General features: G+C 48.0%; 1 protein-coding gene across 1 annotated transcript in view; it reads left to right on the top strand.

Moving 5' to 3' along the window:
- HAS1 (hyaluronan synthase 1) overlaps positions 1–6,015 on the top strand; it is a 12,735-nt gene extending 6,720 nt beyond the window's left edge. Inside the window, exons 4-6 of the mRNA XM_021705964.1 lie at positions 1,454–1,679; positions 2,280–2,412; positions 5,047–6,015. Of these exons, the coding sequence (XP_021561639.1) occupies positions 1,454–1,679; positions 2,280–2,412; positions 5,047–5,722 (1,035 nt within the window). The 3' untranslated portion in view covers positions 5,723–6,015. The remainder of the gene's footprint in view (positions 1–1,453; positions 1,680–2,279; positions 2,413–5,046) is intronic.
- The last annotated feature ends 8,647 nt before the right edge of the window (positions 6,016–14,662 follow it).

The following is a 14,662-nucleotide window of genomic DNA, read 5'->3' as shown; positions in this document are numbered from 1 at the left end:
CAGTCCACTCACCTCAGCCTCCCAAGGCACGGGATTACAGGCTGAGCCACCGAGCCCGGCTTAGTGTAGAATTCTTACCTTCACTTATTCATCCATGCATTCATCTATCCATCCAATATGGAGATCACTCATTTACTCATTCATTTACCTATTAAATGTAGAAATGTCCTTCCTTCCTTCCTTCTTCCCTCTCTCCTGCCCTTCCCTTCTTCGAAGTTGAGATTCTTTTGTTCATCTGTTCAGCCATTTATCTACCTAGTCAATACAGAGATTCATTTATGCATCTAGTCATTCATCCATTCCGTGTAGAGATTCACTCACTAATGCAGTGCTTTTGTCTTCTGTTGCTGGGTAACAAATTACCATACATTTGGCAGCTTGAAACAAAACACATGTATTATCTCAGTTTCTATGAGTCAGGAGTCTCACAGAGCACAGCTTAACTGACTCTGCTCAAGGTATCACCAGGCTGCAATCAAGGTGTCAGCTGGAGTTGGGGGGGGTTCTTATTTAAGACTCAGGTGTGTGTTAGCAGAATCCATTTCCTTGCAGTCATAGAACTCATGATAGCTTGCCTCTTCAAGGCCAGCAAGAGAGAGTTTCTGACTTCTAGGCCCTTCTTTCTTTCTTTCTTTCTTTCTTCCTTCCTTCCTTCCTTCCTTCCTTCCTTCCTTCCTTTCTTCCTTTCTTTCTTTCTTTCTTTCTTTCTTTCTTTCTTTCTTTTTTTGAGTCTTACTCTGTCGCCCAAACTAGAGTGCAGTGGCATGCTCTCGGCCACCGCAGCCTCAACTTGCTGGGCTCCAGCGATCATTCCGCCTCAGCCTTCCAAGTAGCCGGAACTACAGGCACGCGCTACCACGCCCAGCTAATTTTTGATTTATTGTAGAGACGAGGTCTCGCCAAGTTGCCCAGTTGGGTCTCCAACCCATAGGCTCAGGCAATCCACTTGCCTTGGCCTCCCAAAGTGCTGGGATTACAGGCTGAGCCACCAAGCCCAGTCTAAGTCCTCTTTTCAAGGGTTCACCTGATTAGGTCAGGCCCACCCAAGATAGTCTCCTTATAGTCAACAGATTTGGAGACTTAACCACATTGTAAAACCCATTCATTATTTTCATATAAGGTAATATAATCATGGGAGTTACATTCCATAACTTTAGTCACATTCTATTGCTTAAAAACAAGTTACAGATCTCACCTGCACACCAGAGGAGGGTATTATACAAGGGTGTGGGACTTCCAGTTCATGTTAAGATGTGATTACATGTTGAAAATGACTAAACTCAAAGTTATGTTCAGATTGATTGCAGAGTGCCCCAGCTGCATCCCACACCGTTGGTGCCCAACCCTCAATGCCCCTAATGGTATCTTCCTCTCTCCCCCAACATCTCTCTTGATAGGGGCCATTGGCTCAGTGCTGGTGTCTGGCCTGACCCTGACACCTTTCACTTCACAGGTGTGCGACTCCGACACGAGGTTGGACCCCATGGCACTGCTGGAACTGGTGCAAGTGCTCGACGAGGACCCCCGGGTAGGGGCTGTTGGGGGGGACGTGCGAATCCTTAACCCTCTGGACTCCTGGGTCAGCTTCCTAAGCAGCCTGCGGTACTGGGTAGCCTTCAACGTGGAGCGGGCTTGTCAGAGCTATTTCCACTGTGTGTCTTGCATCAGTGGTCCCCTAGGTGAGCAGGGGCAGGGTTCCTGTGGGCCATGGATGGGATGGAGAGAGAAAAAGGGTGCTGGGGTGGAGCAGAGGTTGAGGATGTGATTGAGATTGGGGACAAAGGGGGCTGGGACAGGAACTGGGGATGGAATCAGATGGAAGTTGGCAGTGAGAATGGCATTTGGGCTGGGACTGGGTTTGGTTCAGGGAATGTGGTTGGAGAAAGAATGTGGATGGGGATTGGGGCTGCAGAAGAGTTTGGGGAAGGGGATGGGATGGGCTTGGAGTCAAGGACAGGGTTGGGGCCAGATTTGAGGTTGAAGATGGGTTTTGGGATGGGGCTATGAGAGTGGATATGAGATTGGGGTGGGATTGCAGTCTCAGTGGGTGTGGTTCAGTGACAGGCAAGTGGGATGGGTGTGAGGTTGGGGGCAGGATTTGGGCTGGAGTTGGGGTTGAGTAGAACTGAGATTGAGTCTAAGATCATGAAAAATGGGGTTGGAACCCGAGATGGGGCTGAGGCTGGGCCTGGGGATGGGGCTGGGGCTGGAGATAGCGTTGGGAATGGTGTTGACACAGCAGAGGCTGATGTTCTTCCACGCCTCCCCGCCCCCTACAGGCCTATACAGAAACAACCTCCTGCAGCAGTTTCTGGAGGCCTGGTACAACCAGAAGTTCCTGGGCACACACTGTACTTTTGGAGATGACAGGCACCTCACCAACCGCATGCTCAGCATGGGTTATGCTACTAAGTAAGCTGAGAGGATTGGGTGGTCGGGTGTGTGTGGAGGCCAATGAGTATCCTAGCAAGTGTGTGTGTGTGTGTGTGTGTGTGTGTGTATACTCCAAACTAAAAGGACCATCAAAGTGACATCACCAGGGGAGATGGACCCTACCAAGTGAGATAATAAGGTAGAGAGGAAGAGACCATAAGAGTCAGGGGTCATCTGCACTGAGCCGAAGGGCTCTACCAAGTGAGATATTTTATTTTATTTTATTGAGTTGGAATCTCACGCCGTTGCCCAGGCTGGAGTGCAGTGGAACGCTCCCGGCCACTGCAGCCTCAACCTGCTGGGCTCCAGTGATCATTCTGCCTCAACCTTCCAAGTAGCTGGAACTACACACATGCGCTCCCACACCTGGCCAATTTTTGATTTATTGTAGAGATGTCTCGCCAAGTTCCCCGGGTGAGTCTTAAATCCGCTCAAGCAATCCACTCACCTTGATCTCCCAAAGTGCTGGGATTACAGGCTGACCCACCGAGCCTGGCCTCTACCAAGTGAGATATTAGGGGAGGGGGAAGTTACCATAAGGGGCAGAGAAGGCCTCTGCACTGAGCCAGTGGACGCTACTGAGGGAGATATTAGAGGAGAGAGGAAGATACTATAAGGGGCAGAAGGGACATTTGCAATGAACCATGTGACCCTATGATCTCTACCAAGTGAGGCAAAGTGAGGGTGGGGAATTTCACCTAGAATTTAGATGGGGCAAGTTGATTCTACCATGGAGAACAAGGCAGCACAGATCACTCCAAGTGTGGAGTGAGGCGAGGTGGGAAGGGCAAAGATGAATGGATAGGGTGGGATCTAACTAGTGAGAGTGCCCTTGAAAAAGAATCCAGTGGCAGAGGGGACCACCTAAACTCTAGTAAATGTCAGGGGAAGAGAAACAATTCAGTGAGATTCAGAGGAGTGTGGTCTAGACCAACTGGAGTTCCTCTTCTTGGGGGAGAGTGATTTCTACAAAGCCAGACCCAGTGAAAGACCCAGAGAGGCCGGGCTCATTGGCTCAGCCTGTAATCCCAGTGATTTGGGAGACTGAGGTGAGTGGATTGCCTGAGCCCATGGGTTCGAGACCCACTTGGGCAACTTGGTGAGACTCCATCTCTATAATAAATAAAAAATTAACCTGGGCGTGGTACCGCACGCCTGTAGTTCCAGTTACTTGGAAGGCTGAGGCAGAAGGATTGCCAGAGTCCAGCAGGTTGAGGCTGCGGTGGCCGGGAGCGTGCCACTGCACTCCAATCTGGGCAACAGAGACTCCAACTCAAAAAAAAAAAAAAAAAAAAAAAAAGAAAGACCCAGAGAGAACTTGGGATATACCAAGAGGATCCATTCATTCACTCGACAGATATTCCATTTTGTGCCTACAAGGTATCTCTGGGAATGCTGTTGTGGACAACAGGGACAGCAATTCATGCTCACGTTGACCAGGGAGACAGAAAATAGAGAAGATACATACATAGAACATACAGCATGGGAAGGAGATGTGCTCTGGAGATAATGTCAGGAGGTGGGTAGGAAGTTTTCAGGAGGGGAAGGAAGTTGTTCAGTGGAGTTCTTGGAGTAGGAAGTGGATCAAGGCTGAGAGTCCTGGAGTGCTGAGCTGGGGGAGTGTTCAGAGGATGAATGTTAACAAGGGTCCACTCGGAAAGGCTCACAGGCTATGGTGAGGACTTTGGGCTAAGACGAGGGAGGGTTTAAAGCAGAGCAGGAATCCTCTGGAAGCTCTTTTTTTCGAGTTGGAGTCTTCCTCCATCACCCAGGCTGGAGTGCAGTGGCACACTCATGGCCACCCCAGCGTTGAACTGCTGGGCTCCGGCAATCCTTCTGCCTCAGCCTTCCAAGTAGCCAGAACTACAGGTGCATGCTACCACGCCTGGCTAATTTTTTGATTTATTGTAGAGATGAGGTCTCACCAAGCTGCCCAGAGCTGTTCTCAAACCCGTGGGCTCAGGCAATCCTTTCACCTTGGCCTCCCAAAGTGCTGGGACTACAGGCTCAAACCCGGCCTGGCAGCTGTTTTGAGGACAGATTGCAGGAGACAAGGTCGGAAGCTGGCAGGCCATTGGGGATGCCAAGTGACTGGACATGGTCGAGTCATGCCGGGATTCCAGCCTGTGTGGACTTGACTGGAAACCATTCAGGAACTGCTTAATGATGTCTGCCAGGACACAGGAAGAGGGCCTGAGGGTTCCCTTGAAAAGCTCTGACACAGGGATGACCCTAGGTAGCAACCTCGCCTGTCTCGCTCCTCACTGTAGAGCCTGCCAACAATAGTATGCATGATTGTATTAGTAATATCTTAGTGATAGTATTAGTAATAGTGTCAGTAACCACTAGGATATTAGTAATGGCAATAGTAATGGCATTAGTCATAGTAAAACAGAAGTAGCTGACATTTATTAAGTACTACTTAGTTCCCTAAGCACTTGGCATTGAATCCTCCTCATTCAATCCTCACTAAGTCCTTCTTAGATATTATTATTATTGCTGTTATTAGAGTCAAGGTCTTACTCTTGCCCAGGCTGAAATGCAGTGGCATAATTATGGCTCACCACTGCCACAACCTCCTGGGCTGACGCCCCCGTGTCTCACCCCGTGCAGGTATACCTCCCGGTCCCGCTGCTACTCGGAGACGCCCTCGTCCTTCCTGCGCTGGCTGAGCCAGCAGACGCGCTGGTCCAAGTCGTACTTCCGCGAGTGGCTGTACAACGCGCTGTGGTGGCACCGGCACCACGCGTGGATGACCTACGAGGCGGTGGTGTCGGGCCTCTTCCCCTTCTTCGTGGCGGCCACAGTGCTGCGGCTGTTCTACGCGGGCCGCCCGTGGGCGCTGCTGTGGGTGCTGCTGTGCGTGCAGGGCGTGGCCCTGGCCAAGGCGGCCTTCGCGGCCTGGCTGCGGGGCTGCCTGCGCATGGTGCTGCTGTCGCTCTACGCGCCCCTCTACATGTGTGGCCTCCTGCCCGCCAAGTTCCTGGCGCTGGTCACCATGAACCAGAGCGGCTGGGGCACCTCGGGCCGGCGCAAACTGGCCGCCAACTACGTCCCGGTGCTACCCCTGGCCCTGTGGGCGCTGCTGCTGCTCGGGGGCCTGGTGCGCAGCGTGGCGCAGGAGGCCCAGGCCGACTGGAGCGGCCCCTCCCGGGCTGCCGAGGCCCGCCACCTGGCTGCGGGGGCCGGCGCCTACGTAGGGTACTGGGTGGTCATGCTGACGCTGTACTGGGTGGGCGTGCGAAGGCTCTGCCGGCGGCGGGCGGGGGGCTACCGCGTCCAGGTGTGAGGCCTGCCTCCTCCAGGCTCTTCAGGGGGAGGCCAGGGGCCAGAGGGGACCCCCGGAGGGGGCCCGGGAGCCACAAACCTGCCAGGTGGTTGTCCGGGCCTCGGTTTCCCTCTTCTGTGAAGCGAAGGGGTCATGGACCCAAGAGTCTTCAGTCTGAACTGTATTGGGGCTGGGACTTCTGGATCTCTGGGGAGGGGTATTTATTGATCAGGGTGTGGGTTTTTAGGAGCTGACTCGAAAGGACCCGCTTTCTCCCTGTTCTTACTGGATCTCCATTTGTACTGTGTGATGAGGATATAATAAAGAACTTTATTTATTTTCTCTGAGCTTCCCTCTTGTTTGAGAACTGGGGAGACTGCAGGATGGAGAACTGTCTTGGGTGCTAGCTGCTTGAACCTGGACAACACACCCTTCTTCTTGGAAACCCCATTTTCCTCTTCAGAAAATAGGGTTATTAATCCCATGGATCAAAATTGTGGGATTAAATTACTCAACTCATTCACAGATACCTACGGAGCATCACCTACCTGCTGGACACTGCCAGGCACCACATAGTGCTTTTGGCCCTGGTCCATCCCCTCCGAAGGCTAACTCATTCCTTTTCTCCCCAAACCCCCAGCACCTCCTCCTAACTGGCTTCCTATCTCACTGAGAAAATGGAGGTGACAAGCAGAGGCTTTCAGAGTCCCCAATCTCTACAACTTCCCATTTATGTCTGTCCCCACACATGTGCCTTTGTCCTGCTGGTGAAGTGTACTGCCTGCGCTCGGAGCCAATGCCAATCTCTTCCACTTGGACACTCAGCCCCATGTCCTCCTGTCTTCTCAAAGATCTCACGCTGGCAGTTCTCACCTGACCCTCCATTATCAGGTCTTTTCTTTTGGATGCTTTTCCATCAGCATCCAAACATGTTATTCTTACGTTTTTAAGACTCCCACTCTTGACCTTAGATTCCCCGTGAGCTACTGTTTCATCTCTCTTCCCATTAACAGCAAAACTCCTTGAGAGAGTTGTCTGTACTTGTTTGCAATTTCTCTCCCGCAGAGTTCACCCCTTGCACATGTATAGCATATTTCAATGGTTTTTAGTAAGTTTACAGATTTGTACAGCTATCACCGCAACTTAATTTTTTATTTTTAAAAAATTGTTTTTTGAGACAAGGTCTCACTCTATCACTCAGGCGAGAGTGCAGTGGCCTGATCATGGCTCACAGCATCCTTAACCTCCGGGGCTCAGGTGAACCTTCCACCTCAGCCTCTTGAGTAGCAGGGACTACAGGTGTGTGCCACCATGCCCAGTTAAATTTTTTTTTCTTTGTAGATACTAGTTCTGGTTATGTTGCCCAGGCTGGTCTCGAACTTCTGGGCTCAGGCGATTCTCCTGTCTCAGCCTTCCAAAGTGCTAGGATTACATCCCAATCCATCAGCAAATTCCACTAGTTCTACCATCACAGCACATCTGGAGCCACTGCTCCTTAACCCCCTGTGCCCAGACTGCATCCCTTGCCTGGGTCATTGCAGCACATCCTGGTGATGCCTGGGTCCACACTTGCTCTGATCTGCCATCCACATAGTAGCTGTGGAAATCAAATCATGACCTTCCTCGGCTCAAAAGCCACCCATGGCTAGGCACAGTGGCTCACACCTATAATTCCAGCACTTTGGGAGGCCAAGGGGGAGGATTGCTTGAGCCCAGGAGTTCAAGACCACCCTGGGCAATATAACAAGACCTCATCTCTACAAAAAAATTAAATTAGCTGTGTGTGGTGGCACACACCTATAGTCTCAGCTACTCAGGAGGCCACTGCACCAAGCCTAGTCTAGTTTTAGGACATTTTCAACACCCCAGAAGGAATTCTGTACCCACTGGTAGTCACTCCTCATTCCTCACTCTGTTATTCCCCAAAGTCCTAAGCAGTCACTGATCTGCTTTCTGCCTCTACAGATTTACCTATTCTGGACATTTCACATGAATTGCTTTACAAAAAGGCAATATGTGTTTTCTTGTGACTGACTTCTTTCATTTAGTGTAATGTTTTCAAGGTTCATCCATGTTGTTGTATGTATCACTGGCTCATTCCTTTTTATTGCCAAATAATATTTCATACCGTGGACAGATCACATTATTGTTTATCCATTTATCAGTTGGTGGACAGTGGGATATTTCCATTTCTTAGCTATTACGAATGATGCTACTATGAACAATCACGCACAAGTTTTTGTGTGGACATAGGTTTTAAAAAACATTTTTATTTTTTTAAGAGACAGAGTCTCACTATATTGCCCAGGCTGGACTCAAACTCCTGGGTTCAAGTAATCCTTCTACCTCAACCTCCTGAGTAGCTAGGATTATAGGCACGCACCACCATGCCTGGCTATGGACACAGGTTTCTAATTCTTTGGGGCATATACCTAGGAACTGAATTTCTGCATCCTATGGTAATTCTAGGTTTAATTTTTTGAGGAACTACTGGACTGTTTTCACAGGGGCTGTACTGTTTTACATTCCCACCAGTAATGTTTGAAGGTTCCAGTTTCCCTATTTTCTGGTTGCATTTGTTGTTTCCTGAATTTTTTTTATGCCAACCAACCTACTGGGTGTGAAATGGCATCTCCTTGTGGTTTTAATTTACATTTCCCTAATGACTAGTGACATTGACTCCTATGCCAATCAGATGGTCATGACTCCCCATGGAAACTCCTCTTGTCAATTTCACCAATGATATCCACATCCACAAAGTTCACCAATGATATCCACGTGGCTAAAACCAATGACCAATGCTCGGGACTCCCATTTCATGATTAGGCAGCTGCATCTGACACCATGATCTCTCCTCGAAATGCTTTCTTCACTTGGTGTTCAGAATGCCATAGTCACCTTGCTTCCCTCCATCCTCTGTTTTCTTTCCTGGGTCCTCTTCTCTTATCCATAGACACCCATTTCCCCTGTGCTCCCAGTGTTGTGGCTCCAAATGCCCCATTCAAGCTCCATTCAGGGAGATGGGACTCCCAGACATATCTTCAGACCAGATCTCACCCCTAAATCCCAGACTTGTATATCTAACTGCCTCCAAGATATTTCCACTTGGATACTTAATAGGCATCTCATGCCCAACTCCTAATCTCTTCTCCCCTTCCTCCAGGCTAATCCCCAGAAAACTTGCTCCCACCCACCAATAGTCTTCCTATCCCAGTAAACAGAACTGCATCCTCTCAGTTGCTCAGGCCAAAAATGTTACTGTTTAACTGTCCACAACAGTAGCTGCTACCACATGGAATTATTTAAAACATTTCCCCCATTCATTCATTTTTTAAAGTCCATCAGTCACACATACACAAAAAAATTTTACAAAGTACCTACTGAATTCCACACACTTTTCCAGTCTTGCAAGTATAGGAATAATTGAGAGGCAGCTTCTGTCTTCAAGGAGTTCCTGGTCAAGTAAACAAAGTGTTCCTGTGGTCCGCAGGGAAGAAGACCCAGGCACATGCCTCTGCAACTTCTGTTGTCATAGAACAGGAACTACTTAACTTTTAAGGAGCTGACTTTGCAGCAACTTGAATGGATTTAGAGGTTATCATACTCAGTGATCTATCACAGAAACAAAGAACTGAGTACCACATGTTCTCACTCTTAAGTGGACCCTGAGCATTTATTCTAATACTACAAGAAAGGAATTGGCAGTAGTGGGACACTCCCAGAGCAGGGCAGGGTGGGGAAGGGGCATGTAACATCAGTAAGGATACCTGATCCCAAACCAGGCGATGTGAGGACCAATGGGAGGCCTAAACTTCACCTGTATGTTGACCACTTAGGTACCTAATCCTGAATTGTACTCCACATCTTTAAAATAAAACAAAAACACAAAAACTTTCAATGAATTAACGCTACCTAAGGTTACAAAGACTATACTTTCAGGAATTGTTTCTATAGTTCATTACTAGAGAAGTTTCCCTAAATATATAGAGCACCAAAGGAAAAACAAAAAAGGCTGGGTGTGCTGACTCATGCCTGTAATCCCAGTACTTTGGGAGACTGAGGCAGGCAGATCGCTTGAGCACAGGAGTTCAACATCAGCCTGGGGAACATAGCGAGGCCCTGTTTCTAAAATAATAATAATAATAATTAGCTGGCTGTGGTGGCCTGTGTCTGTAGTTCTAGTTATTCAGCAGGCGGAAGTGGGAGGATCAACCTGAGCCCAGGAGGTCGAGGCTGCAGTGAACTCCATGATTGTGCCACCGTACTCCAGCCTGGGAGACAGAGTGAGACCACAACTCAAAACAAACAAATAATAGAACAAAGCTGCCTAAGATGAAAATTCAGCTGTACTGGATACTTCTCACGTGTTTCATGACCACACATGCTGGTGCTGCCCTCCTGGACGCTGCAGATCCAGAACACCTCCATCATGACATAGGCTTCCACTGGACAGTGCTGCTGTGATTATCCTTGATCTTTCTCTTTCTCTCACACCCAACATCCCGATCCATCAGTAAATTCCACTAGTTCTACCATCACAGCACATCTGGAGCCACTGCTCCTTAACCCCCTGTGCCCAGACTGCATCCCTTGCCTAGGTCATTGCAGCACATCACGTCATGCCTGGGTTCACACTTGATCTGATCTGCCATCCGCACAGTAGCTGTGGATATCAAATCATGACCTTCCTCGGCTCAAAAGCCACCCATGGCTGGGCACAGTGGCTCACACCTATAATCCCAGCACTTTGGGAGTCTGAGGTGGGAGGATTGCTTGAGCCCAGGAGTTCAAGACCAGCCTGGGCAACATAGCAAGACCTCATCTCTACAAAAAAATTAAATTAGCTGTGTGTGGTGGCACATACCTATAGTCTCAGCTACTCAGGATGTTGAAGTGTAAGGATTGACTGAGTCCAGGAGCCAGGAGGCTGCGGTGAGCCGTGATTGTGCCACTGTGCTCCAGCCTAGGTGACAGTGAGAGCCTGACTCAAAAAAAAAAAAAAATTACTCACATCTCTTACAGAGGAAAGCCCAGCGACCAACATCCTGCATGAGTTGGCCTCCGTGTTCTCTGACTTCACCGCGTAATCATTTCCCAAGGCTTTGTTCCAGCAGCACTGGCCTCCTTCCTCAAGGCATTTCCCTTTTAAAATGTTTGCCTGGGTCACTCTTTTTTAAAAAAATATTTTAATTTTAAAGATGTGGGGTACAATTCAGGTTAGTTATACAAATGTTCAATATGCAGGTACCCTTGTTGATGAGGTGAGCCCCTCCCTCCCCTGGCAGTTTTCCTCAACTGTCAATTCCACCCCCCTTCCCTGACAGTTTCCCATGACTGCCAATCCGTTTCTTATAGTATTATGATAATTGTTCAAGATCTGCTTATGAATGAGAACATGTGGCACTCTGTTCTTTGTTTCTGTGATAGATCACTGAGTATGATAGACTCTAAATGTCTGGATCACTCTTAACACAAATATCCACATGGCTCACACCCTCATCCCCTTCAAGTCTTTATTTAAGCATCACCTTCTCAGCAAGGCCTTCTCCAAAGATGCTATTGCTACTTCCCCCACCCCGTCCGTTTCTCTGCTTTGTCTTCTCCGTCACACGTATTCTCATATTACTTGATATTTTATTTTCTTGTTTATTACCTGTCTATGACACAAGACATATGTATCTGCAGCTGGCCACAATGGCTCACGCCTGTAATCCCAGTTAGGTAGGCTGAGGTAAGAGGATCGCCTGAGCCCAGGGGTTCGAGACCAGCCTGGGCAACATAGAGAGACCTCGTCTCCACAAAAAATAAGAAAATTAACTGGGCATGGTGGTGAGTACCTGTAGTTCTAGTTACTTGGGAGGCTGAGGTGGGAGTATTGCCTGAGCCACAGGAGGTTGAAACTGCAGTGAGCTCCGTGATTGTGCCACTGAACTCCAACCTGGGTGACAGAGATCCCGACTCAAATTAAACAAACAAATAAACAAAAGCTACCTAAGATGATAAGTTCAGCTCTTCAGCTGCACTGGACACCTCTCACATGCTAGTGCTGCCCTCCTGGACGCTGCAGACCCAGAACACCTCCATCATGACATGGGCTTCCACTGGACAGTGCTGCTGTGATTACCCTTGATCCCTTCTCTTTCTCTCACACCCAATATCCCAATCCATCAGCAAATTCCACTGGTTCTACCATCATGGCACATCTGGAGCCACTGCTCCTTAATCCCCTGTGCCAGACTGTGTCCCTTGCCTGGGTCATTGCAGTATCTCACAGTGATCCCTGGCTCCACCCTTGCTCCAATCTACCATCCACACAGTAGCTGTGGAAATCAAATCATGACCTTCCTCAGCTCAAAAGCCACTCATAACTGGGCACAGTGGCTCACACCTATAATCCCAGCACTTTGGGAGGCCGAGGTGAGAGGATCGCTTGAGACCAGGAGTTCAAGACCACCCTGGGCAACATAGCAAGACCTCATTTCTACAAAAAAATTAAATTAGCTGTGTGTGGTGACACACACCTATAATCTCAGCTACTCAGGAGGCTGAGGTGAAAGGAATGACTGAGTCCAGGAGCCAGGAGGCTGCTGTGAGCCATGATTATGCCATTGTGCTCCAGCCTGGGTGACAGTGAGATCCTGACTAAAAAAAAAAAAAAAAAAATCACCCACATCTCTTACAGAGGAAAGTTCAGCGACCAACATCCTGCATGAGCTGGCCTCTGTGTTCTCTGACTTCACCGCGTAATCATTTCCCAAGGCCTTGTTCCAGTTGCACTGGCCTCCTTCCTCAAGGCTTTTCCCTTTTAAAATGTTTGCCTGGGTCTCTCTTTTTTTTTTTTTTTTTTTTTTTTTTGAGTTGGAGTCTCATTCTGTCGCCCAGACTGGAGTGCAGTGGTCACTCCCGGCCACTGCAGCCTCGACCCACTGGGTCCCGGCGATCCTTCTGCCTCAGCCTTCCAAGTAGCTGGAACTACAGGCACGCACTACAATGCCAGGCTGATTTTTTTTATTTATTGTAGAGATTAGGTCTCGCCAAGTTGCCCAAATGGGTCTCGAACCCGCGGGCTCAGGCAATCCACTCACCTCAGCCTCCCAAAAGTGAGGGATTACAGGCTGAGCCACCAAGCCCGGCTCACTCTTTTTTAAAAAAATATTTTAATTTTAAAGATGTAGGGTACAATTCAGGGTTAGGTATACACTGGCCTCCTGCCTCAGGGCTTTTCCCTTAAAATGTTTGCCTGGATCACTTTTGACACAAATATTCACATGGCTCACACTCTCATCCCCTTCAAGTCTTTATTCAAACGTCATCTTCTCAGCAAGGCCTTCTCTGAAGACCCTATTGCTACACCCCTACCCCCATCCAGTTTCTCTGCTTTGTCTTCCCCATCACACATATTCTCATATGACTTGATATTTTACTTTCTTATCACCTGTGACATAAGACATATGTATCTGCAGCTGGGCATGGCAGCTCACGCCTGTAATCCCAGTACTTAGGGAGGCTGAGGTAAGAGGATTGCCTGAGCCCAGGGGTTTGGGAGCAGCATAGAGAGCCTTGTATCTACAATAAATAAAAAAAATTAGCCAGGCGTGGTGGTGTGCACCTGTACTTCCAGTTACTTGGAAGGCTGAGATGGAAGGATTACCTGAGCCCAGCAGGTTGAGGCTGCAGTGGCTGTGAGCATGCCACTGCACTCCAGCCTGGCAACAGAGTGGGACTCCGACTGAAAAGAACAAATAAAAAAAGGAAAAAAGAAAATAAATATATTTGGTGTCCATCCTGGTTTCTGACACAGACCTTCTAAAATCCTTGTAATTTCCTGTGGGTGACAGAATTGTCTTACCCAGAGTTCCTAAATCCCTTAGAATTTCCTGGGTGATAGGAGTGTCTTCTGTTCTGCTGAAGTAATTCATAGTGGGCTCTTGGATGGGGCCTGGTCACCAGGGAGACTAAGCCATGATGAGGAGCTTGGAACTTTCAGCCCCAGCCCACATCCTTGGGGAGAGAAGAAGAGCTGGAAATTGCATTATGAACAAGTGGTCATGCCTGCATGACAAAGCCACCATAAAAATTCCCACTATAGGGTTCAGATTGATGAAAGCATCTGTGTGACAGCAATGTGATGTACCCCAACTCCATGGGGACAGAATCTCCTGGGACTCTTTCAGATCTCACCCTAGGTACCTCTTCATTTGGCTATTAATTAATCTGTTTCCATTATAGTAAACTGGTAAATGTAAGTAAATGTTTCTTTGAGTTATTTGAGGTATTCTAGCAGATTATTGAGTTGGGGTGAGGGGGTGTAGGTTGCAGAAACCTCCAACTTGTGACATCTTCTGAAGTGAGGGAGGGCCTGTGGGTCTGAGTTCTTAAAAACTAGGCTGGGCGCAGTGGTTCAGCCTGTAATCCCAGCACTTTGGGAGTTTGCGGGTTTGAGACCAGCCTGGGCAACTTGGTGAGACCTTGTCTCTACAATAAATCACACACACAAAAAAACTAGCCGGACGTAGTGGTGTGCGTCTGTAGTTCCAGCTACTTGTGTCATGTTCAGCTCCATTATTGGAAAAGGACATTATATACAAAATTAAAACTCACATTATTCTTTGCCCTCACAATTGTGCTTTTGGGTGCCTTTTGTTTAACTTTGGATTTCCCTAATAGTTTTATGTTGAATCCTATCTAAGCCCTTCCACTGCTTATAAACTTACTGCTTTGGTTGGAGCTCTAACGTTAGGAAAAATGTAAAAAAGATTGTTGGTATGAGGTATGTTTTTAGTAAGAAAGAATAAAGGAAAGAGAAATAATTGTATAGGAAAAATCTTGTATGGTACATTATAAATGACTGGTTGTTTGAAAAAAGAAAAAAAAAGGAAAGGGAAAGAAAAAAAAGGGTATAAAACAAAAATAGAAGGTTCAAGCATTAAAGAAAAATGGCTTAAGTATGTCAAACATGGT

This window comes from Carlito syrichta, unplaced genomic scaffold (genome assembly GCF_000164805.1).
Source record: "Carlito syrichta isolate Samal-C Ts95f unplaced genomic scaffold, Tarsius_syrichta-2.0.1 Scaffold314858, whole genome shotgun sequence".
Classification (NCBI taxonomy): Eukaryota; Metazoa; Chordata; class Mammalia; order Primates; family Tarsiidae; genus Carlito; species Carlito syrichta.
Note: the sequence above shows the minus strand (reverse complement) of the source record. Positions and strands in the feature narration are given on the sequence as shown.